At 44.7% G+C, this 23971-nt stretch overlaps 1 protein-coding gene across 1 annotated transcript in view; it reads right to left on the bottom strand.

The window, feature by feature from the left end:
* obscna (obscurin, cytoskeletal calmodulin and titin-interacting RhoGEF a) overlaps positions 1-22764 on the bottom strand; it is a 43655-nt gene extending 20891 nt beyond the window's left edge. Inside the window, exons 1-42 of the mRNA XM_084011226.1 lie at positions 22546-22764; positions 21560-21676; positions 21205-21471; positions 20510-20671; positions 20264-20368; positions 19900-20166; positions 19497-19766; positions 18685-18951; positions 18326-18589; positions 17959-18225; positions 17522-17791; positions 17094-17360; positions 16745-17011; positions 16184-16456; positions 15839-16102; positions 15437-15703; positions 14723-14989; positions 14363-14632; positions 13951-14217; positions 13150-13425; positions 12448-12714; positions 11390-11656; positions 10971-11237; positions 10629-10895; positions 10269-10535; positions 9877-10143; positions 9289-9555; positions 8925-9194; positions 8467-8745; positions 8121-8378; positions 7725-7991; positions 7018-7284; positions 6554-6820; positions 6051-6317; positions 5530-5796; positions 5042-5308; positions 4514-4780; positions 4007-4273; positions 3471-3737; positions 2933-3199; positions 2386-2652; positions 39-2255 (exon numbers count right to left, since the gene is read on the bottom strand). Coding sequence (XP_083867352.1) covers positions 39-2255; positions 2386-2652; positions 2933-3199; positions 3471-3737; positions 4007-4273; positions 4514-4780; positions 5042-5308; positions 5530-5796; positions 6051-6317; positions 6554-6820; positions 7018-7284; positions 7725-7991; positions 8121-8378; positions 8467-8745; positions 8925-9194; positions 9289-9555; positions 9877-10143; positions 10269-10535; positions 10629-10895; positions 10971-11237; positions 11390-11656; positions 12448-12714; positions 13150-13425; positions 13951-14217; positions 14363-14632; positions 14723-14989; positions 15437-15703; positions 15839-16102; positions 16184-16456; positions 16745-17011; positions 17094-17360; positions 17522-17791; positions 17959-18225; positions 18326-18589; positions 18685-18951; positions 19497-19766; positions 19900-20166; positions 20264-20368; positions 20510-20671; positions 21205-21471; positions 21560-21599 — 12427 coding nt within the window. The 5' untranslated portion in view covers positions 21600-21676; positions 22546-22764. The remainder of the gene's footprint in view (positions 1-38; positions 2256-2385; positions 2653-2932; positions 3200-3470; positions 3738-4006; positions 4274-4513; positions 4781-5041; positions 5309-5529; positions 5797-6050; positions 6318-6553; positions 6821-7017; positions 7285-7724; positions 7992-8120; positions 8379-8466; positions 8746-8924; positions 9195-9288; positions 9556-9876; positions 10144-10268; positions 10536-10628; positions 10896-10970; positions 11238-11389; positions 11657-12447; positions 12715-13149; positions 13426-13950; positions 14218-14362; positions 14633-14722; positions 14990-15436; positions 15704-15838; positions 16103-16183; positions 16457-16744; positions 17012-17093; positions 17361-17521; positions 17792-17958; positions 18226-18325; positions 18590-18684; positions 18952-19496; positions 19767-19899; positions 20167-20263; positions 20369-20509; positions 20672-21204; positions 21472-21559; positions 21677-22545) is intronic.
* Between the last annotated feature and the right edge of the window lie 1207 nt (positions 22765-23971).

Raw genomic sequence — 23971 nt, 5'->3', positions numbered from 1 at the left:
TGTTGTGATTACGGTTGGAGAATATAAGTGTAACTCACTGGAGCTGGCAGCAATGAGTGAGGATCCTCGCCTCTCTTGTAGGCTCCTCTGAGTTTCCTGCTCCGTCAGGTTGAAGGCCTCCCACAGAGAAACACTCTCATTTTCTACATAGTTTGCAGCATCTGTAGCTGAAGTGGGTATCTCGGTTCCAGTCTGAGGCAGATCCTCAGTCTGTGTTTTGACCTCGGGTTCAGGCTCAGGCAGGGCGAGTTGCAGAGGAGTTATGGCTGCAAGCAGTGGATGTACAGGCTTCTGGACTATCGGAGTGGGCTTCTGAGGCGGTACTACTGTAATGTTCCCATTGTAGGACGTCATACCAAACTTATTTTCCACCTCGCATGTATAGATTCCACTGTCAATGGGGGTCAGGTTTTTGATCACCAGTGTGCACACGCCGGTCTCTGTAGTCTGAACGCGGCATCGCTGGTCATTAATGATTTGTTGACCATTTCTTAGCCAGCGGGCTGTGCTGAGTTTTCCTTCTGCAGTACACACTAGAGTGACTGTATCATGAAGATCAACACTCTGGTTCTTAAACACCTCTTTAAAGACCGGTCGCATGTCTTTGCGGGTTTTGTAGCCTTTGAAGGCAGCCTGGATCTTGACTGCAGCCTCTTGCATTTCTGGTTCATCCTCAACACTGATGTCGATCTCTGGTGTAGCTTCAGTTGGCGGTTGTGTTTCCTGGTGCACATTATTTGTAAGAAGAGTAACGGGTTGGGTTGACTCCAGAACAGAAGAGCCAGGGGGCTGGAAGTCTCTGTGGTTCAGGGGTATCTCAGTTAGAGCCTCTGAGAACGTTTCATCTTCGGAAATGTAAAGGAGAGGAATGTCTTCTGCCATCTTTGTTGTTTGTCGATCTTCCTCCCTTCTCATTGGTTCCACTGCCATTTTCATTTCCTGGTCCAGTTCGGGCTCTTTTCTCATGGGTTTTACTGGTTGTTTGATCAGCTGTTTGGCATTTGCCTCCTTCTCCACAGCTTTCAAAGGTTGCTTAATTTTCTCGACTATCTCAGTGTCTGATGTTACTGATCGTTTCCTCTCTAATCTTGTTTTTTCTTCTTCCTCTTTTTTCAAAGAATGTTTAATTGGCTTATCATCCTTTGTTTTCACCACAACTCTTGTCATCTGTTGATCATCTTGATCTGTTTCTGTGTCCCTTGATGATTGCCTATCCATGCCCCCCTTAGGTCTGCTTTTTATCCTCGCAGGTGGTTTTGGAGGAGCCAATTCAGCCTCTTTTCCTAAAATTACTGGTTTCTCTACTGATAGTTTGTCCAGCTGACTTTCAGAAGGCACTCGTTTCTCTGGCCTTTTCTGTTCTCTCTCTGCCTCTGTGGACACTTGTTGTTTCACATGCTCTCTCTGTTTATGGTCTTCAGAATCTTTTACAGTAGGTAGTACTGACTGGACTATGATCTCCTCAGTTTCCCTTGAAACATATTTAAGTGGATCCTTTCCCACTGGTACCTTTCCTTTAGATCTTACCGGTGGTTTAAAAGGTTCCTCTTCCTCTAATTTTCTGTCCTTTACAGTAGACTTCTCTTCTTCCTTTATTTGTTTATCCCCAATAAACTTTTCTGATTGTTTCACATGCTGTTCTTCATCATTGCTGTTCTTCCACGGGACTTTTCCTGCATGACTTTCCTTCCTCGTAATGTCACTTGTTTTCTCTGAAGGCTTTCCTTCTTGTTTTGAGCTCTGTTCAATTTCATTTTCCTTTTTCATTTGTTCATACACCTGTGTGTTATAGTCACTCTTGACTAACTTGTCTAAATTCCTTTGTGCTTTTTTCTCCATAAAAATGCCTTTCTCCGTTTCCAAAGGCCTTGCTGACTCTTCCACCTCCCTGTCAATCAAAACATCCTTCTCCGGTTGTCTCATTGTCTTGTCAGCTTTCTCGTTCACCACAATGTCGTTTTCCTTACGCCTCTCGAGATGTGTTACATTCTGTGCAACATCTAACTCTTTTTCCATAGATCTTACAGGTTGGATGCTCTGATTTAGGTCAGAAATTGGCTCCAAGTATTTTTCTAAACTTGAAATGGATGCTTTCCTATATCTCTTTTTGGGCTCTGGAGGAACAGGTTTGGCCTCTTGGAGTCCAGGCTTCTGGTTCTCTGAAGTGGGTTTGCAAACATTGTCCTTTGCACGAGGCATTATCGTTGGAGGCTCTACCTTTGGTGGCTCTACCTTTGGTGGCGTTGGTTCTAGTGCTAGACGAGATAATTAAACATAATTTGTTGACATCTGATTTATTCATGGTGGAGGTTTTACAGAAAAAGAACATGAGTAAACTTATATTGTTCCTGTAAAATTGCCAATTAGATATCAAGATGCACACACCTTTGATTGTCACAGTAGCAGTGGTCTCTGCACTTCCTGCTTGGCATGTGTAGCTGCCACCGTCGTCCGGTTTGAGATCCTTGATGTGCAGCTGCAGGAGGCAGCCATCTTGCTTCATCTCATACTTCCTGCTGGCTCTTAGTGGCAGCCTGTTCTTCCTCCATTGCACCGATACTCCAGGTTTAGACAGCTCACAGGACAGAGAGGCTGTACCTCCCTCCTCAGCCTCCACACTTTCCAAGTCTTCCTTGAAGAATGGTGGGAGCTCTGGGAAATGGATCAGATTGTTAAAAAAATCCCATATCTTAAAGTGTAATGGGAAAATGTGTAACATCAAAAGGGGACAAGATTGTGTTTTGGAATACATATAGTATCAATAATGTTCTGCCAAATTATGATGTAGGTGGGTTTGCAATAAAAGCAAGATAATATATACTAGAAGGTGTATACAGCCATATGAAAGTACTTTGAATTGTATTGGGTGAGTGTTTGAGTACATTGCTGACAGATTTATTTCATTGCTTTGCAAATTGCCAAGCATACAAACCTTTGACTGTCACAGTAGCAGTGGTCTCTGCACTTCCTGCTTGACACGTGTAGCTGCCACTATCGTCAGGTTTGAGATCCTTGATGTGCAGCTGGAGGAGGCAGCCATCTTGCTTCATCTCATACTTCCTGCTGGCTCTCAGTGGCAGCCTGTTCTTCCTCCATTGCACTGATACTCCAGGTTTAGACAGCTCACAGGACAGAGAGGCTGTACCTCCCTCCCCATCCTCCACACTTTCCAAGTCTTCCTTGAAGAATGGTGGGAGCTCTGGGAAATGGGTGCAGATTGAAAAAATATGTATATCTTCAGTGTATTGGGAACATGTTTAACACAAGAAGATGACAATATTGTGTTTTTCGATACATATAGTATCAATACTTTTCTGACAATTTATAATCTAGACGGGTTTAAAATAGCAAATATATAGTAGAAGTGTTAGACAACCATAATAACATACTTTAAATTGTACTCTGTGTTTGAGTACATTGCTAACATTGATTTTTTTTTCAGTGCTATGCAAATTTCCAAAAATACACACCGTTCACTGTCACAGTAGCAGTGGTCTCTGCACGTTCTGCTTGACACGTGTAGCTGCCACTGTCCTCGGGTTTGAGATCCTTGATGTGCAGCTGCAGGAGGCAGCCATCTTGTTTCATCTCGTACTTCCTGCTGGCTCTTAGTGGCAGCCTGTTCTTCCTCCATTGCACCGATACCCCAGGTTTAGACAGCTCACAGCACAGAGAGGCTGTACCTCCCTCCTCAGCCTCCACACTTTCCAAGTCTTCCTTGAAGAATGGTGGGAGCTCTGGGAAATGGGTACAGATTGAAAAAAATATATATCTTCAGTGTATTGGCAACATGTTTAACACAAGAAGATGACAATATTGTGTTTTTCGATACTTATAGTATCAATAATTTTCTGACCATTTATAATCGAGACGGGTTTAAAATAAAAGCAACATATAGTAGAAGTGTTAGTCAATCATAATAACATACTTTAAATTGTACTCTGTGTTTGAGTACATTGCTGACATTGATTTTTTCAGTGCTATGCAAATTTCCAAACATACACACCGTTCACTGTCACAGTAGCAGTGGTCTCTGCACTTCCTGCTTGACATGTGTAGCTGCCACTGTCCTCAGGTTTGAGATCCTTGATGTGCAGCTGCAGGAGGCAGCCATCTTGCTTCATCTCGTACTTCCTGCTGGCTCTCAGTGGCAGCCTGTTCTTCCTCCATTGCACTGATACTCCAGGTTTAGACAGCTCACAGTACAGAGAGGCTGTACCTCCCTCCTCAGCCTCCACACTTTCCAAGTCTTCCTTGAAGAATGGTGGGAGCTCTGGGAAATGGGTACAGATTGTAAAAAATCACATATCCTAAGTGTAATGGGAACATGTTTAGAGGACAAGCTTGTATTTTATGGTATCAATAATGTTCTACCAACTTATAATGTAGGAGGGTTTAAAACAAAAGCTGCATATAGTAGTGTTGGACAACCATATGAACGTACTTTAACTTGTATTGTGTAACACTTTAACATTGAATTTGCCATTGCAATGCAAATTGCCAACATACACACCTTTCACTGTCACAGTAGCAGTGGTCTCTGCAGTTTCGGCTTGACATGTGTAGCTGCCACTGTCGTCAGGTTTGAGATCCTTGATGTGCAGCTGGTAGAGGCAGCCATCTTGCTTCATCTCATACTTCCTGTTCGATCTCAGCGGCAGCCTGTTCTTCTTCCATTGTACTGACACGCCAGCTTTAGACAGCTCACAGCACAGCGAGGCTGTACCTCCCTCCTCAGCCTTTACACTCAGTAGGTCTTTCTTGAAGTATGGTGGGAGCTCTGGGGAAAATAGGTAAGGATTGGCAAACAATAAGTATAATGGGAAAATGCTTGAAACCTAACTGGAATGGAACCAAATTGTCTTTAATGATACAGGATTGAGACTTCTCAGCTACCATGCATTGTTGATGGTTGGGATTCTAATACAGCTCTGTACATTACTGAAAGTTTAGACAATCATCAATAGCCTAATTCAGATTTTAGCATGTTTGAAATCATGCATTACTGCTACACTTTTTTTCTCTCTTAAAATGCACAAACCTTTTACTGTCACAGTAGCAGTGGTCTCTGCACTGTCTGCTTGGCAGGTGTAGCTGCCACTGTCGTCGGGTTTGAGATCCTTGATGTGGAGCTGGAAGAGGCAGCCATCCTGTTTCATCTCATACTTCCTGTTTGCTCTCAGTGGCAGCCCGTTCCTCTTCCATTGTACTGGCACTCCAGATTTAGACAGCTCACAGCACAGAGAGGCTGTAGCTCCCTCCTCAGCCTCCACACTTTGTAATTCTTTGTTGAAGAATGGTATGAGCTCTGAAAAATGGTTATGGATTTGGAAAAAAAAATGGTATATCTTAAGTGAAAAGAGAAAACTTGTTTGGTCATGCAGATATCATCAAAGCTTTTCAACCAATGTATAATGGAGATAGTAGAAATGCAATAAAAGCAAGATAAAACATAAGTTCATTGAACTTTGACATGCTTAAATACATGCAGAGAAAAACACTCAATTGTTCACAGCCGAATGCACACACCGTTCACTGTCACAGTAGCAGTGGTCTCTGCACGTTCTGCTTGACACGTGTAGCTGCCACTGTCCTCGGGTTTGAGATCCTTAATGTGCAGCTGGAGGAGGCAGCCATCTTGTTTCATCTCGTACTTCCTGCTGGCTCTCAGTGGCAGCCTGTTCTTCCTCCATTGCACCGATACTCCAGGTTTAGACAGCTCACAGGACAGAGAGGCTGTACCTCCCTCCTCAGCCTCCACACTTTCCATGTCTTCCTTGAAGAATGGTGGGAGCTCTGGGAAAATTGTCAAGAAAAAAAAACAGAATTGTACATGTGATGGGAACACAGCTATATTCCTCGCCAGGACAGAATTTGTACGGTTTTGTTTTTTCCTATTATCTAAGTGAGTGGGTTTACCATATAGTCTAGGATGTCATAATGACTACCAGATAAACCAGAGAAGTACAGGAAAGCATTTAACAATATAATAAATTCAATTCTCTGACTAAAATGTTGTGATAAAGACAGAATTATCCAAAACCCCACACCTTTCACTGTCACAGTAGCAGTGGTCTCTGCACGTTCTGCTTGACACGTGTAGCTGCCGCTGTCCTCGGGTTTGAGATCTTTGATGTGAAGCTGGACGATGCAGCCATCTTGCTTCATCTCATACTTCCTGCTGGCTCTCAACGGCTGCTCATTCTTCTTCCATTGTACCGACACGCCAGCTTTAGACAGCTCACAGCACAGCGAGGCTGTAGCTCCCTCCTCCACCTTCAACTTCTGCAATTCTTCTTTGAAATATGGTGGGAGCTCTGAGAAATATACATTTTTAGGGAGTGAGAAAGTGGAATGTTTTTGTAGAACAGAAATTGTATTATCAAGCAAAGGCTAAATAAGATGTAGACAATAGATGAGTAATGTTTGCACCACTGATAAATATTGAGTTTGGGCAAGTTCAGATGATAACAAGTCGTTATTTGAAAAATAGCTGTCAATGATTTAAAACTTTACTGCAAAATGTACCTTGCCGTTTTCCAAATGTACAAACCTTTTACTGATAGAGTAGCAGTGGTCTCTGCGCTTGCTGCTTGACACGAGTAGCTTCCCCTGTCTTCAAGTTTGAGGTCTTTAATGTGAAGCTGCAGGAGGCAGCCATCCTGCTTCATCTCATACTTCCTGCCGGCTCTCAATGGCTGCCTGTTCTTCTCCCATTGTACCGGTACGCCAGGCTTAGACAGCTCACAGCACAGGGAGGCTGTACCTCCTTCTTCAGCCTTCACGTTCTGCAGTTCTTCTTTGAAGAAAGCTGGGAGCTCTGGGGAAAAATAGGTAAAATGGTTTTAGTTTAATAGAAGAAACATCTACGACATTAGCAAGATAAGCTAAAATACGTAGCAGAAATTACATCGATTTATGTGATAGATAATAAAGCATATAGCATTTCAGGAACGTTTTGATTATCCCAAAAATACTGACGTTTTCATCTCCATGCAAATCCCGAAAAGCACAAACCTTTAACCGTCACAGTAGCAGTGGTCTCTGCACTTCCTGCTTGACAGGTGTAGCTGCCACTGTCCCCAGGTTTGAGATCCTTGATGTGCAGCTGCAGGAGGCAGCCATCTTGTTTCATCTCGTACTTTCCGCTGGCTCTCAGTGGCAGCCTGTTCTTCTTCCATTGCACCGATACTCCAGGTTTAGACAGCTCACAGTACAGAGAGGCTGTACCTTCCTCCTCAGCCTCCACACTTCTTAATTCTTTCTTGAAGAATGGTGGGAGCTCTGAGAGAAAAGGGTTGGGAAGAGAAAAAAATATACATAAAAATTTGAATTTCGAAGCATCATTTTACTTGATGCAAGTATGTGGACTGCACTGATATCAGTAGTGACAACAAACTGTACTGATTAAGTCACATTTGGTCACTTTTGTATTACAAGTGCTATGTTTGAAAATGAGATGAGTTCCAGAAATTCAAGAGTAACGGGCAAAAACTGAACTTTTTTATGATGTCTGATATAGTCAAATTTGCAGCACATTCAATATTGCTGTATGGTTAAATGTCCATATGCCAGGCTGAGTCCTTACTGCAGCAGCCATGGGTTCAGGTCTGACCTGTGCACGTCATTCCCTCTTTCTCAACCCCTCCATCACTGTCTTTTCCATTAATAAATGCAAAAATAATGCTTAAAAAATCGAATGCAAACGGAGCAATTGTTCACACCTTTCACTGACACAGTCGCAGCGGTCTCTGCAGTTCCTGCTTGACACGAGTAGTGGCCGCTGTCCTCGAGTTTGAGGTCCTTGACGTGAAGCTGGAGGAGGCAGCCATCCTGCCTGATCTCATACTTCCTGCTGGATCTAAGTGGCAGTCTGTTCTTCATCCATTGAATCGGCACTCCGAGTTTAGACAGTTCACAGTACAGAGAGGCTGAACCTCCCTCGTCCGCTTCCACACTCTGCAATTCTTCTTGGAAGAACGGAGGGAGCTCTGGGGAAATAGGAGAGAAAAAGGTGTGTGGTGTAATAATGGAGTCATTTTTTAAGATTTAAGATAGCAGTAAAGCAGACATAGTACATAATACAATCCACTATCTAGCATCATTACATCCATTTGTACCTGTTACAGTAAGTTTGGCACTGCTCTGCGCATCTCCTGTATCACAGAAGTACGTGCCAGCATCCAGGGGATCCACATCATGGACAAGCAAGAGGTTGACTTTCCCCTCCTTACGTATCTCATATTTTTCACCATTTTGGAGGGGGATATGATTGCGCCTCCATGTAACCAGGGAAGTGAAGTCGGACACTGTGCAGGACAGAGTGGCTGTCTCTCCTTCCATGATCACGACGTCTTTTGGCTTCTCCTCAAATAGAACTAGAATTTTAAATCAAAATGCCACTTTAGAATCAGAACAGAATCATTTTTTTAAACGACAACTTCCATCCCACATATTTCTGCTCACCTTTGGCCTTGGGAACAACAAGCAGACGTGCAGAGGTCCTCTCCTCCCCAACCACAAACGCCACGATGCCGGTCTCCTCCGGTGTCGTCATGGTGAGGACCAGGCAGTGTTGGCGACCCCGGCACGTCATCTGGTTCATCTCGTTCTTCTGCAGAGGGCTGGGGCCGAGCCACCAGACGCCCTCACTCACATCTGCATGGCTCAGCTCGCACACAAACATGGCGTCCTCACCCGCGGTCACCGTTATACCTTGCAGCTCTGTTACAATTCGCACGCGCTCTGCGGAGGAAGAGGAAGCTATATACAGCTGGGCTTTTAGAGATGGAAGGTGAAATATTTGCAGCAACTTAGATGAAAATGGCCTGTTGGTTTTTTTAATTCATGGCGCAATGTGATAAATGAGTTAGTCAAATATTTCAGCAAATAAAGGATAAAACTCTTCAGTTGTATCCACCTACCCCTCACAATCAGCTTGGCAATGGTCTTCTTGCCTCTGGTGATACAGCAATACTCTCCAGTATCCTCCAGATGCAGTTTCTTGATCTCCAGGGTGTGTGTGGGGCCTTTCTTATTTATAATGTATCGCCCTCCTGCTTCCAACACAGTGTTGTCCTTCTTCCAAGTGACGGGGACATTAGCGCTGGAAATTTCACAAGACAGCAGCACAGATTTGCCCTCCATCACCGCTTGGTTCTCCAGCTCCTTCTCAAAGAACACCGATGCTGCCGCTGGTAACGGAAGGAAAGGACACGGCATGTTACAAAAGTTGAATTTACAGCGAGAAGTTTTAAGTGTGAGTATAAATAGCGACATGTCGAGTACCTCTCACGTTGACTTCAGCCGTTGTCTTCTGCTCTCCCAAGACGCAGCTGTACTCGCCAACATCCTCGGGCAGGACGTTCTTGATGTGCATTTCAGCCGTCTTCCCCTTCAGCGTCATCTGAAATCTTCCCCCATGATGGAGCTGATCCTCCCCCTTCCACCACTGCACGGGCACCCCGGCCTTGGACAGCTCACAGCGAAGGGACACATCGCCTCCTTCAGGGGCCTCCTGGTTCTTCAGACCCATTTTAAAGGTGAGGGGGATAGCTGTGGAAAAAGTTAACGTTGTATAGTTTTTTTATGTTAGCCTTCCATTGACTGTTATAAGTTCAAAACACTGCTTTTGAAATCAGATTATAACACCATTGTTCTACAATAAAAAACACAAAAAGAATATATAAAATAAGCAAAACCAACAACATTTCAACAGGTTGGGTTGGGAGTGTGACATCTGTTTTCCTGGAAGATATATTGTCCCCATTTTACTCCCTTATTCATTCTAATGCACAACTTTAAAGGTGTGTCTTTTTCTTCTTAATTTCTGAAAAGAAGAAAAAAAAAAAGCTTTCATTTGCCACCTTCCCTTACGTGTAATGGTAACGTTGGCCGTGGTCTTGGTGTCGCCGTAGATGCAGCTGTAAAGGCCGCTGTCCTCCAGCTGCGTGTTTTTGATGGTCAGCTCCATGCTGCTGTTTCGATTTTTAATCTGGTACTTGAAATTGTTCTTCAGCAGCTCTTGTCCTTTCCTCCACTCCACAGCGAGGCCGGGCTTGGACAGCTCGCAGTTCAACGTCACGCTGTTCTCCTCCTCCACCTGCTGGTTCTTTAACTTGGTCTTGAATGTGATGGGAGGAGCTGCAAGGACCAAGCACTGGTTATTTTCTTTGGAAAATGTCCAATTAATTAGTAGCAAGTGATTGAGGAATTCTTATTCCAAAATTTGAATTGGATAACATTGTTCTTTCAGTCTAAGTCTTTACCTTTGACGGTGAGCTCAGCCGTTGATTGGGTGTCTTTAGTCTTGCAGGTGTATTTCCCAGCATCATTGTCCTCAATGTTGTTGATGATCAGTTTAGTGAGACGTCCCTCCTGTTTCATTTCATATTTGTATCCAGGTTTGAGGATGACTCTGCCTTTCCTCCAGTCCACAGGCGCTCCGGGTTTGGAGAGCTCACAGCAGAAAACCCCACTGTCCCCTTCCTTCACCGTCAAATTCTCCACCTCTTGTTTAAATGTTACCGGAATTTCTGAGGAAAACAAACAACCAATTAAAGCCAAATTTGGCTTTAGTTAAGAAACAGAATTAGCAGCTGAACAGTGTCTTTCCGGGTGAAACCTACCTCTTACTTTGATGTCGGCTGAAGTCACAACGGTGCCGACAAAACAGCTGTACTCCCCCAAATCTGTGAGAGCCAAGTTTCTGATCAGCATCTCAGCCATCCTGCCTTCCTGTTTCATCTGATATTTCTGTCCCTCCTTCAGAAGTTGAGCATCTTTCCTCCATTCCACTGGGACTCCCGGTTTCGAGAGCTCACAGCGCAGCGTCACACTGCTCTCCTCCACCGCTTCCTGGTTCTTCAGCTTTTGCTTGAACGTTACCGGGATCGCTGAGAGACAAAACGCAAAACTACTGCATAAGATGGCCAAGTTACCAAAACATGATCATGTGTAACGGCTCTCACCGGTGATGATGATGGTGGCTGTAGTTTTTATGTCATCACAGACACAGCTGTATGTGCCACTGTCCTCCGGCTGGCTTTTCCTGATGAGGAGCTCCAAGGCGGAGCCGCTCTGCTTTATCTGGTGTTTATCTCCGTTGGTCAACGCGTTGTCTCCCTTCTTCCACTGCACCGCGACGCCGGGTTTGGAGAGCTCACAGCAGAGCGTCACTCCGTTGCCCTCCTGCACCTGAATGTTCTTCAGCTCTCGAAGGAACTCGATGGGGCGCTCTAGAGCCAGACCGCAGGAGAAATATCCAAGTAATTGAAAACATTTTCATGTGGAGGAATGTCTGTTGATCTTCTGGATCACTACCTTTAGTTTCCAACATTTTACATTTTACACAAACCATACAACGTATTTTAGTATGTGCGGTACTCACCATTCACGATGAGCCCAGCTTTCGTACTCTCCTCTCCACATATGCAGGAATAATCTCCGGTGTCGTCCAGACTCAGGTCCGCAATCTTCATCTCCGCCTGAAGGTCCTTCTTCCTCATCTGGTATTTGTCTCCATGTTTCAGCGGCTCTCCTCTCCTCCTCCACTCCACCGAAGGGGCAGGTTTGTTGAGCTCACAGCGCAGGACCACACTGTTGCCCTCCGTCGCCTCCTGGTTGACCAGCGGCATCTTAAAACTCGGTGGTAACTCTGTCAATTCAGAGGCAAATCTTACAAAAAAGATTCTTTCCCAAAAAAAGTGTATCCTACACTTATAATTTATCGTCACGTTAGAGGAAATCTACAAAATGACTGCTTGAAGCTTTAACAAGAATGAACATTTAGAGCCAAATAAGGGTCAATGGAGGGCTGGACCAAAACAGCTAAAGAGGGGATAACTATCTGATCATGCACATTTCACATGTTCAATTAACACATTTTCTTAACTGTAGTATGACAGGAAACATAATCAGTATTACATGGAAGTCACATTGTAATGGTGATGTAAGAGACACAGCAGATATGTTCACAACACATTCTGTCATGCTCATAATCAGGTTTTTTTTCCGAAACCAACCATTCAATGCAAACAGGACAGTGGAATGTATTGAATGATATATTACATATGAAACATGTAAATGTATTGAGTCGCAAGCCATTGCCTAAAAATCCATATCCCATCGACTGGATCTTTTCACCCAGCTCATGAGAAGTAATGTACAGCACACGCCGAGTGCTGTGACATTACGTCATAAACAGAACAAGATATGGAATAATCTCTCCATTGAGCTTAAGTGAAGCTTTACAATGGAGCTCACACGGTACAAAATACCCACTGGGTCTATTTTGTCTTTAATTGTACTACATTAGAGCTGACCTCTTTGGCGTCGGCTTTCAGCTGATTCTGTTGAATACATTGGAAATGTTTTTTTTTTCTTTAAAGAGGAAGAAATGTGCTTCACAAAACGATGAAACCAACATGTCAGGGAGTTTTGACTTGCCTTCAACGGTGAGCTCAGCAGTTGATTGGCTGTCATTAGTCTTGCAGATATATTTGCCGGCGTCGCTCTCCTCTACGTTGTTGATGACCAGTTTGGTGAAAGGTCCCTCCTGCTTCATCTCGTATTTCTTTCCAGGCTTCAGGACCGCCCTGCCTCTCCTCCACTCCACTGGAGCTCCGGGTCTGGAGAGCTCACAGCAGAAAACTCCACTGTCGCCCTCCTTCACCATCAGGTGCCGGATCTCTCGTTTAAACGTCACGGGGAGTGCTGTTGTGGGGATATTAGAAAGAAATGACTGTATTCGTTGATTGCATTAATTTGCAACCTACAGTTTATTCAAATGGGCTTGCCTCTTTTTTGCAATACAAGGAACAGTCATTCCATTTTCCTGATGCTCTTTTTTCATTCTTAACATAATGGGGGACAAGCTCACCTATTGTCCACTTTTATAATATATGCATGGGGTTTGGGATTTTCACTATATCAAATAATGTGAGACACAGGTGCACAACTTCAGTAAGTAAGAGATAAACTGGAGCAGCTGAGTCATAAACGATCCAAGGGCATCACATATAATAGCAGCTTTTTATCAGAATAACATGGTTATAACCATATAATCATTATTTTAAATGTTCTGCAAAGCTACTTTGGACAACAGGTATGAAATGTGCCATCATTGGTCAATGCACACTTCAAACTTACATTTGACCTTGACTTCAGCTGTGGTTTTCTGATTTCCTGTGATGCAGCTGTACTTGGCTGCGTCTTCAGTTTGAACGTTGAGGATGGTCATCCTAGCCGTCTTTCCTTCCAGCTTCATCTCGTACTTCCCTCGATACATCTCCTCAGACAGCAGCTCAGTGTCTCTCTGCCACTGCACCGCGACTCCCTTCTTTGACAGCTCACAGCACAAAGTCACACTGTTCCCTTCTTCAGCCTCCTGGCTCTTCAGACTTACTTTAAATGTAGCTGGAACCGCTGTTGGTCAAAACACAGATAATCAATAACCCAAAGAGATCCACATAGACCCATTTGTGTCTTTTTTTTTAAGGGGGCACAAGGGATCTTTAGGGGGTGACAGCGACAGTATTTGTCACATAGAAGTGGAATGAAAGCTGGGAACCTGAAGTTTAATTGAAGGTGCATCCCATGGTCTATTATGTCTCATAAGTTGTTGCAGCAAGTTTGGGGTTGATGGGGTTTTTTTTACACAGATTTGTCCATGCCAGTTTTTCCCTCAACAAAATTTTGCTGCAATTCACTGACTATTTAACCTCCTTTCCAACAAACTAACATGACATGGTTGGTACCAATGGAGGCCTTAGGTCTTGTTTAATTATCAATATCTTCACTCTAGCTTTAAAACCAAGCCCACCTAGGCTTATTGGCCAGGACTGCCTGTGATCCCTCTGATCTGAAACCCTTTAACTTTAGTTTAAGTATCTCAATAAACTTACAAAAAAAGGATCTACATACTACATTCCTCTTACACGTTGAACATACCAATAACTTTAACAGTGGCCTTTGTCCTCTGCTCTCTACACACACAGGTGTAGATCCCGCTGTCTTCCGGCTCAGCATCTCTGATGACCAACTCCAGGGCCGAGCCCCTCTTCTTAATCTGGTACTTCTCCCCGTTCTCCAGCAAATCTCCTCCAAGCCTCCACTCCACTGGGACACCCGCTTTAGAGATTTCACAACTCAGTGTGACGTTGTGTCCTTCCTCCACTTGGAAGTTCTTCAGCTTTTGCTTGAAAGTAACAGGAAGAGCTGACAGGCAAAGATAAGGTAAGGTTTGTGAGAAAGAAAATTCTAGTTTTTATGTATCATGCTTTTTTGCTTTTGCATAATCGGTTGCTTTGTGTTGGTAAGAAGAAATCATACAGATGAAACGCAGTCCATAACCAACACCTACCATTAACAGTCAGCGTCGCAGTGGTTTCCGTGTCTCCACAGATGCATGTGTAGATGTCGCTGTCCTCCAGTGTAACATCAAAGATCCTGAGTTCGATCAGCATGTCTCTCTGCCGCATGTGATATTTCTCTCCGCTCCTGATGAGTTCGTTCCCGCTCTTCCTCCATTCCACGGCGTGACCAGACTTGGACAGCTCACAGCGTAGAGCCGCAGTGCTGCCCTCCTCAATCAGCACATTCCTCAGCTTCTGCTTGAAGGTTACTGGGAGAGCTGTGACCATAGAGTGAGATCAACATTATTTGTCGAAATGAACCACTAAATGACTAAGCCCCATGTGCCCAGTAGTAAACGATGTCCTACCAGTGATTTTGACGGTGGCAGATGTCACCTGATCAGCACACTTGCAGCTGTAGACCCCGCTGTCCTCGGGAACAGGCTTCCAGATCAGAAGCTCCAGGTTGGTCTCCCTTTTCCTTATCTGGTATTTAAATCCGTTATGCAACAGCTCATGTTCCTTGCTCCATTCTACCGGGAATCCAGGTTTAGACAGCTCACAGCGCAATAGGACGTTGCTTCCCTCCTCTACTTGCGTGTTCTTTAGCTGTTGTGTGAATGTGATGGGAATCACTGGAAAACAACACAGTTGGGACCAGGAAGAAAATGGTTCATTTGATGCATGGGGACTGCATTACATACACAATATGGCAGCAGGTCAGCAAAAACATTTACAACAACTAAAACAGAGCACAAACCACCTTAACCCTCTATAACAGAACACCACATATCACTGTGTAATGATTTGAAAATCAATGTTTTTATGATACAGGCAGATCTGAGGAGAGAACCAAGCATCCACAATTACAGTAAAGTGACAATGATGTATTTTATTCTGGAAGGTAAAACCCCTCTACAGTGCTGGTTGTAGTTTAAATGATCTTGTGAAGTGACTCCATATGTCCATAGACTGAGCTAATGTGCATCTGACTTTCAGATATACTCCCATGTTATGATGATGTGTACTGTGTAGGTGTTTGACGAAATACATATGAAGATAATGAAAAGTCAATGACATACTGTGTACTTTGAGGCTCGCTGAAGTGCTGTGATCCCTGCACTGACACGTATATTCTCCCGAGTCCTCGGGCTTCAGGGCTTTGATGGTCAGGAAATTGATTGTCTTCTTCTGTTTAATCAGGTACTTGTCTCCTGACCTGATATTTTCAAAACTTCTCTTCCAGTGGACCTGGACCCCAGGCAGAGAGTATTCACAGGTCAGGGTCACGGTCTCGCCCTCTTTGGCCTCCACAGACTTCAGAGGCTGGGTGAACTCTGCTGGGATGGCTTAAAAAGAGGGAAAACACAAGGATACTCATTTTTCAACAGTAAGCAGAAATCCTATTACAAATGTTTCCTGTTTAATACATCCCTCTGGCGTTTAATGTTAGGCAATAGTAGGCAATACCAGTCCTGTTATACCTTTGACCGTAACAACGGCCCTGGTGGTAACAGATCCAGCGCTGCACTCGTACACGCCGGCATCGTTGTTACCGACCTCCCGAATGGTCAGCCGGGCCTCGCAGCCTGAACGACTGGCAAAATACCGTGAGGAGTTCCACATTAGACAGCCGTCTTTGTACCACAGGATGTGACACGGCTTGGAGGCCACACAAGACAAAACCAAACCACCGCCTTCAAAAGCCTCACAGTCCTCCAGTGCCTTAATGATGGTGGGACGCCTCTCTGGTAACATGAAGAAATGAAGCCAAGTTAAGAAATGGGACGCAAACACAATAAAACTCCAGAGCAGATTAAAAACCTCACCTCTAACCAGCAGCGAGGCATACGATCTTTTATCCCCCGCTGCAAACGAGATGGTGCCGGTGTCTTTGCGGTCAAGCTGTCTGAATGTGAGGGTGTGGTAGCCTCCGTGGATCATCTGGATCTCATTGAGCTCATTGGTGTACAGCAGAGTCTCGTCCAGGTACCACTTGACCCCGATGAAGTCACTGGGACAGATTCGACACCTGAATGTGACCGTGTCACCCTCTAGACACTCGACGTCCTCTAATTCATCGAGGATCAACACCTTCTGACCTGAAAGAAACATGGGAAAGTCAAGTCGTCATTCAGAGAAAATTGAATATAATATTCATGATTATGTTTTCTTTATTGTATAATCCTGAAACTATCGCTGGGTTTTCATTAGCTTAGAATGAACGCTTCATATCTACAATCTGCAACCTCACGGCGAGCTGCCACTAAATCTTGGTCCTTTTAATATAAAGAGCCGTCCTGATGTGGCCCTCATACAGCCCCCCTTAGTCCAGCTACCATGAAGCTGAACCACAACCATGCAATGCCCTTTGTTCAGTATGTTCTCACCCAGCACGGTCAGCTGGGCCCGGCTCTGCATGGTACCGACATCGCACGTGTAAACGTCCGTGTCCGACTTCTCCAGACTGGAGATGGTCAGCGACAGCACCACGCCCTTCTGCCTGATGACATACTTCCTACTGGACCTCAGCTCCACCATGCCCTTCAGCCAGGTCACCCGCTTGGCTGCCCGCCTGGTCTCACACTCCAAGGTCACTTTACCCTTTTCCTCTGCTCGCACGTCCATTATCTCCCTCGCAAACGTGTGCTGGAGCTCTGAAAGAAATAAGGACGTTTTCACGGAATACTACATTGTATTCAACCGTCGTCGACTTTTATTTTGAAAGCCCTCACCTACCTCTGATATGCAGCTTGGCCCGTGTGGCCATGCCCTCGGCCTCACAGCAGTACTCCCCAGAGTCTCTGATGGTGGCGTTCTTGATCACCAATCTCGCCAGGTACTTCTCCACACTCATCTCATACTTGGGGCTCTCCCTGATCACACGGCCATTTTTCAGCCAACGGATGGTGACTTCTGGTTTGGTGATCTCGCAGCTCAGCTCCGCGTCCTCGCCCGGGACCGCCTTGACATTCAAAAGCTCCCTGAAGATGTGCACTGGCTTCTCTAAATTGGGGCAGGAGGGCAATGGATTGAATCGCACCCTTTTTTGACAAATGAATCTACTAAATGGCCTATTTAAAAAACCACAGTCGGGTATCCCCTGCATACACAAATGCAAATGAAATAAAATAATGTCGCTAATTCTGAGACAACCAGGTATTCACCTTTAACAAAGAGCATGGTCCTACAGCTCAGGTCTTTAACTGTGAAGACCACGTCTCCAGCGTCGGTCAGTACGGCATCTCGAATGGTCATTTTATACTTGCGGCCGTTGTTGATGACCTGAATACGGCTATTGGTGACCACCACCTGGCCATTGATGGTCCAGGAAGGCTCATCGTCGAGATCATGCGAGAGGTGACAATCAAAAGTGCAGATTTCGCCTTCCAGAACCGAAGTTGTCTTCATACGTTGAACAATAGTGATGTGTAAGTCTGTGGACGAATATAATAACGGCCTTGTTAGGGTAAAAAATGTCTTTATAGTGAGATAACACCACAGAAAATCATTTAACATTTTTCAGGTTCACCCTTCAAAACTTCCCCAAAGTTCCTTCTACTATTGTATCGGTCATAACTCACCATTTGTGTCTCCTACTCACCATGTACAGTAACTTTGGCCTTGGTCTGGCTGGTGCCCAGGTCACAGGTGTAATGTCCAGCATCGTCCTTGCTCAGGGAATGAATGATCAGTGCCATGGACTTCCCAAACTGGAGGAACTCGTGTTTATCATCAGCAGTCAGGACCGCACCATCTTTCCTCCAAACGGGGGTCACCGTCTCTTTGGAAATTTCACACTGCAGGCAGACCTCCCCTTGCTCTTCTCCTACTGCATCCTCTAGAGATCTCAGGAACACCGCTGGCCTCTCTGGAGGCCAAGATCATCGTACATAAGTGTGCATGAGTCTCAGAAAGGGAACATAGAAATGCAAGGACGAGAAACCAATTAGTACTTCGGTTTAGCTGACCTTTGACCCTTAAAACGGTCGTCTGGGAGAGAAGCCCTGCTTTGAAGGTGACCCTGGTCTGCTGTGGCCGCAGCTTCTTGATTGTGAGGCTGTGCATCGTGCCCATGTGCTGGATCCTGTTGGTGGAGCTGCAGTAGAGGCGGACGTTGTTGAGGAGCCACTCCACGTTGGCGACCACGTAGTTGAGCTCACACGAGAAGGTGGCGACGCCGTCCTCCTCAACTTCCACCGCCTCGAGGTGCTTAACCAGTTTCAGAGTTCGCACTACAATAAAAGAGGGGAATAAATGATCATCAAATGAAAATAACAAATATCCAGCGCAGAAAATGTTATTACTTAAGCATCGGTTCAAACCTTACCTTCTACCTTAACGTATGCTGTGCTCTGAGAACCCCCGGCCATGCAGTGGTACTGTCCTGCATCCATTCCTATCAGGCCGTGAATGGTCAGCTGCGCTCTCCTCCCTTCCCTCTTCATGCTGTACTTGTTCGAGGTCTTCAGAGCCGTACGGCCTTTAAACCACCGCACCGCCCTCGGGGAGGGGCCGAACGCACAGCTCAGAGTCACAGAGCTGTTCTCCTTCGCCTCCACGTCCTCCAAGTGGTGGGCGACCTGCAGCGGTCGTTCTAGAGGGGGGTGGCGAAATCATTAATTTCTTCATTTTACTTAATTCATCCTTTTCAGGATCATGCAGAGGATATAGGGCACATTAGAATATATGAGGCATAAAGCAGGACTGTGAAATTACTTTTTTAAGCAATCATAAGCCGTATATACACATTCAATATGTTTTTTGTAACACAATATAATGTAGCTGTAAGTATTCCTCAACAAGTCTTACCCACAGTGGAGGCTGCTATATGAACAGATAATGAATACAACGATGTAAAATATAAAATATGTCTTTATAGGAGAAGTTCTAATCACTGACAAAGTCTGTACATTAATAAATACTTCAGCCGTCCTTATTATGCCATAAAACTAAATTATAGTGTATTATTTACCATTAATTATATGTTTGAATACTGTTTAATAAGGGGACTTAAATGAAAATGTTACCACAATACCATAAATAATCCTACTGGTGTTTAGATTGTTACTGTATGCTAATAATAACAAGATTAAGAAAAATTCTTTCTATAATTCCATTCCAAAGGTTTAGTCAACTCACCTTTGACAGTAAGCTGAGCTTTACAATGACTCTTGCCAGCTACGAACACCACCGGGCCAGACATGGAGCTCTCTGTGGAGGTGAGACAGAGGCTGTGGAGGGTTCCCTCCCTGTTGATGTTCACTGCTGCGCAGGGCTCCAGCACCTCGCCGCTCAGGGTCCACCGGGGAGGCCTCCCTGATTTCAGGTTCGTCTCCACCTGGAACAGCGCTGGCTCTGGCTCCATCACCTCCACCGAGCTCATGCCCCGCACTATGCTCATAGCCTGCTCTGCATGTACAGCCATGATACACATTACTACTACTGGCTTATAACATTACAAAAAGCACTCTTTTTTTGCATCGTTTGCACATTAGAACACATTATTCATGATGCTTTCTGTATGAATAAGCAGCCAACTCACCCTCCACCAGAAGCTGACAGGTGGTGCTGTCGTCTCCTGCATCGCAGGTGTAGGTGTCCTCGTCTGAGGAGCAGACATCATCGATGGTCAGCTGCCTGTAGACATCCTGGCTGATCAGTTGGTACTTCTTACTGGGCAGGAGCTCCCTCTGGTTCTTGTACCACCTGACCTGAGCGTTAGGCCGCGACACCTGGCATTCCAGCAGACCCCGGTGGCGATACATGGCTATCTTGACCCTCAGATGACGCACTATTTGGACGGGGAGCTCTGAAGAAGGAAGGAGCGGGCTGTGAAACTTGCGACCAAATCATATCCTCCACAAATCCATGTTAAAAATCAGGACGTAAACAGTCTGGAGGCTCACCTTCCACCTTGAGCGTTGCATAGGAGGAGACACGCTCTGCAGTGAATCTGATCTCTCCAGCATTTTCTGGCCTGACTGACTTGAAGATCAGGGTGTAAGTTTTACCTGCAATCAGATCCAATCAAAATGTTTTATCATTTTGATGTATTGGTAGTGTAGCTGATAGTATTTATAAGTTGTGTGTACTATGAAGCGAGCCCCGGGGTTGTATTTATACTCTTTAGGCTCATGTTTCTGGTCTCTCACCCTGTTGTCTGATCTTGATGTTGTCTCCGGGTCGAATTCTGCAGTCGTTTCTGTACCACCGACCATCCAAATCCACCTGGTTGGCCTCGCACACAAAGTTCACGGTTTGGCGTTCCATCGTGTCAACATCCTCCAGCTCCTTCACTATGTGGATGTCCCTAGCTGGCAGAACATAACCAAAACCGTGACTGCAAATGCTGTTAAGGTAACCAAACAGAACTTCATCAGTTTTGCTAGTAAGATCGCATTTTGTTAGTGTATAAACTAATATAAACCAAAAATGCCAATCATGGTGCTTGAGAAAAAGTTCAGGGATCATAAAACTACCATGATGGCTGCAAAGGTTTTATACCAATCCATCCTACAATTGTTGAGTTATTTCAAGTTGGTTATGAGCCAACAAAACTATTGCTAGAGCCCTGAAAAAGGCTAAAAAACAACTTTACATTATATTTTCTGATATATAATATTCTGACTAAGAACAACAGCCTCCCTCTCTTTTTCTTCTCTTATAACTTGTTTACTCATTCGTAATTGTATACGTAGTAAAACAGTCATATTGAATTACTTTATCACTTCATATGAATGTTTAGGCCTTGGTCGAGTCTTGGCTTTGACCCGGATTTGACCCAACATGTCCAGGGTCTTGGTCACATGCACACAACTAAATACTGTGGCTATGGTAGTGAGATTACCTGTGACAGTGAGTCTGCCCGAGGTCTGAATGCCTTTGGCCTGGAAAGAGAACAGGCCTGCGTCTCCCAGAGCCACCCTGTTCAGGATGAGGGAGTGTTTCTTCCCGTGCCTGCTGATGCGACAGTTGGGCTTGGACTTGAGCTGCAGCCCATCTCTGGTCCACACTCCCTCGATGTAGGCCAGGTTGAGGGTCACCTCAAAGGAGCAGCACTCGCACTCGGACACCTCCACATCCTCTAAGCCCTTCACCACCTGCAGACGGTTCTCTGGCACACGGACACGCAGCGTTAGAGATTCAAAAGCCCATTCGCTACCACACTGAAAGTGAACTCTTTGTGTGAAGAAAGAACTTACTTGCAGCAGCTACGATTCCTCCAGGTATGTTCTCCCCCATGCCTCCTGCTCTCCTCGCAGTGCGATTGGGGAGTCTTGTTGGCTTTTTACCACAGTTATAACACAGAAGGGCTACAACTATAATGGTGATGATGAAAATATATATATCAGCTACAAGTCTGGCTCAGAAAATGATAGGTTTTAGTGTTGTTATAAAGGATATCCTGTAAAAAGCACCAGCTTCCACCATCTCATTCACACCTCATTCACATTTACTGCTTCATTCAGCTTCTCTTTGTACATATTTTGTAAATAACCCGTTTGTTCTGGACACAACTTAACTTGCACATGCCAAACAAACTCCTCTCAGGCTAATGAACGCCATAAATCATCACTGGAATAGCAACATTGACCTATCAAAGGTGGATATACTCTGATATGGTTGACCCCTGCCGCAACGGCATGCCAGTCCTCCTCCGTAATGAAGAGTGGAGTAATCTCTATCACCTCCCTTGGCTGAGCTCAGCACCACCAATATAAACGCAGCTGTGATCAGGCTGCAGACGCTGAACCCAGAAGAACAGGAAGCTTTAAAAAAAACAAAAACTAGTGCTCAAATGAGAACTGCCGATCACAAAACTGATTGATACAATATGTGGAATCATGACGCACTCCCTTGAGGTCGGCTCCTCCCACTATCATTATGAGATAAGAGGAAGGCCATTCTTCCTCGTTGCCTACCAGCCAAAATAACATTTCATAATGCGTCACACAACAGAGTGAATTGGCCAAACTTCTATCTAGATTACTTCTCGAGCCCTAATCCATCTGCGATCTTCTCCAAAATGGAGAAATGAATAAATACCAAGGAAGTTAAAGACTTTGACCTTTCATAAAAACGTACATATCTTGATATAACTGTGCATATATCACTGGCGTATGCAAACAAAGAATGATTAAGAGGAAAAACGACGTAAATATGAGATCACCTGCAGCGATGCACCCACCTTCAACTTTCACGGGGTTTTCTCAGAAGAATACATCCTTGCATGGAGTCTTGTCACACCGATGACACAAAAAAAAAAAAAATGCCTTCACCTAATAAAAGAGGATAATACATCCACCATGGCAACGTATCTGTCCAAGTCTTGTCTTGTTCCACACAAAGCCTTTAAGATTAACAACAAACGTTTAGCCAAAGGAGAGCATGACCAGGTTTGCAAGCTGCGTTCCCCGTCCCCAGAGCAGACAGCCTATAGTGCTTTCTTTTTTTTTTTCTTTTTTTTTTTTTTTGCTTGCTTGCTTGATGGAGCATAGTGCTGAACAGCTGACATATCTCTCCCCACATACTAACCTCCAAAATAGCCTTCTGTCAGTATGAGTGCAAAGATAGCTTTGGCTTTAATGATGTGAGGCAACTCCAGCATCAATGGAACGATCAAAAACAATCAAAATGTATACAATGGGCTTAGTGTGTTTGATGGTTTTCTGGTGTGCATGAATGAGTGAGAGATGAGCTCCGTACAAACGATGTGAAAGCATCTCGGTAACTGAAATTTAACGGGGGGGATGTAAGTGGGTGGTCTGCATGATGTGTCTTAATGGCACGTGACTGTGTTGTTTTACACGCAATCAAATTCACCATCACGAGATCTCTTCCACCAAACCGACGGGTCCATGGCAGAAGTACAGCGTTATACGGCTGATTAATCGCATGCTTTTCCCAATACTGACCCATATCTGTCAGAGTCTTAAACCTCAGGTTAGTCCACGGAGCTCCACGGGGAGTTTCCACCAGTTGAAAGGTCACGAAAGATTAAACCATATGTGAAGACATCCTCTCTTAAACAACTGACTGATTGGCGCTCCTGTGTGAGGTAATTTACTGGCATCAGTGGAAGTGATGAGGTGGTGTTGCTAACCATGATTGCAGAGCTCTCTGTACTTAAAATACACAGAAAACCGTTTAATGCAGATATGAATTCCTCCAGCTCCAGCATGTGTTGAGGCTGAGGGGGTCTGCTTGCATTAAAACAACAAGCTTTCATTTTGTGGGGTTCCCTCATCCAGATAGCACGAAGCGAGCACTACCCAGCATTGTGTTGGCATTGTGTTGGCCTCATTTTGATGGACAGCTCCATGTGCCACTGAGCGGTCCTAAGTCCGGTGGGTGAAACTCGACAGGATAATCTCCTGGGCCACAAAAAAACTACTTGTCGTCAATGACGACACCGGTCTCCATTTACATCCATGACAAAGCTTTTAACAGCTTTTCTGGACCAATTGAGTGGGGAAGAATAAAGAGCCAATTTAATATGTTTATGTATTGGATTACAAATTGGAGCGTTTCAATGCTAACAGGATGTCGTATCCCTTGACGACTGAACTCAAACAGATCTAAGAAAGTGCCACAAATCGAGTGTCCTGCCTCAG

This window comes from Eutrigla gurnardus, assembly GCF_963514095.1.
Source record: "Eutrigla gurnardus genome assembly, chromosome: 6".
In the NCBI taxonomy this organism is placed as follows: Eukaryota; Metazoa; Chordata; class Actinopteri; order Perciformes; family Triglidae; genus Eutrigla; species Eutrigla gurnardus.
This window is presented reverse-complemented; position numbering and strand designations above follow the sequence as displayed.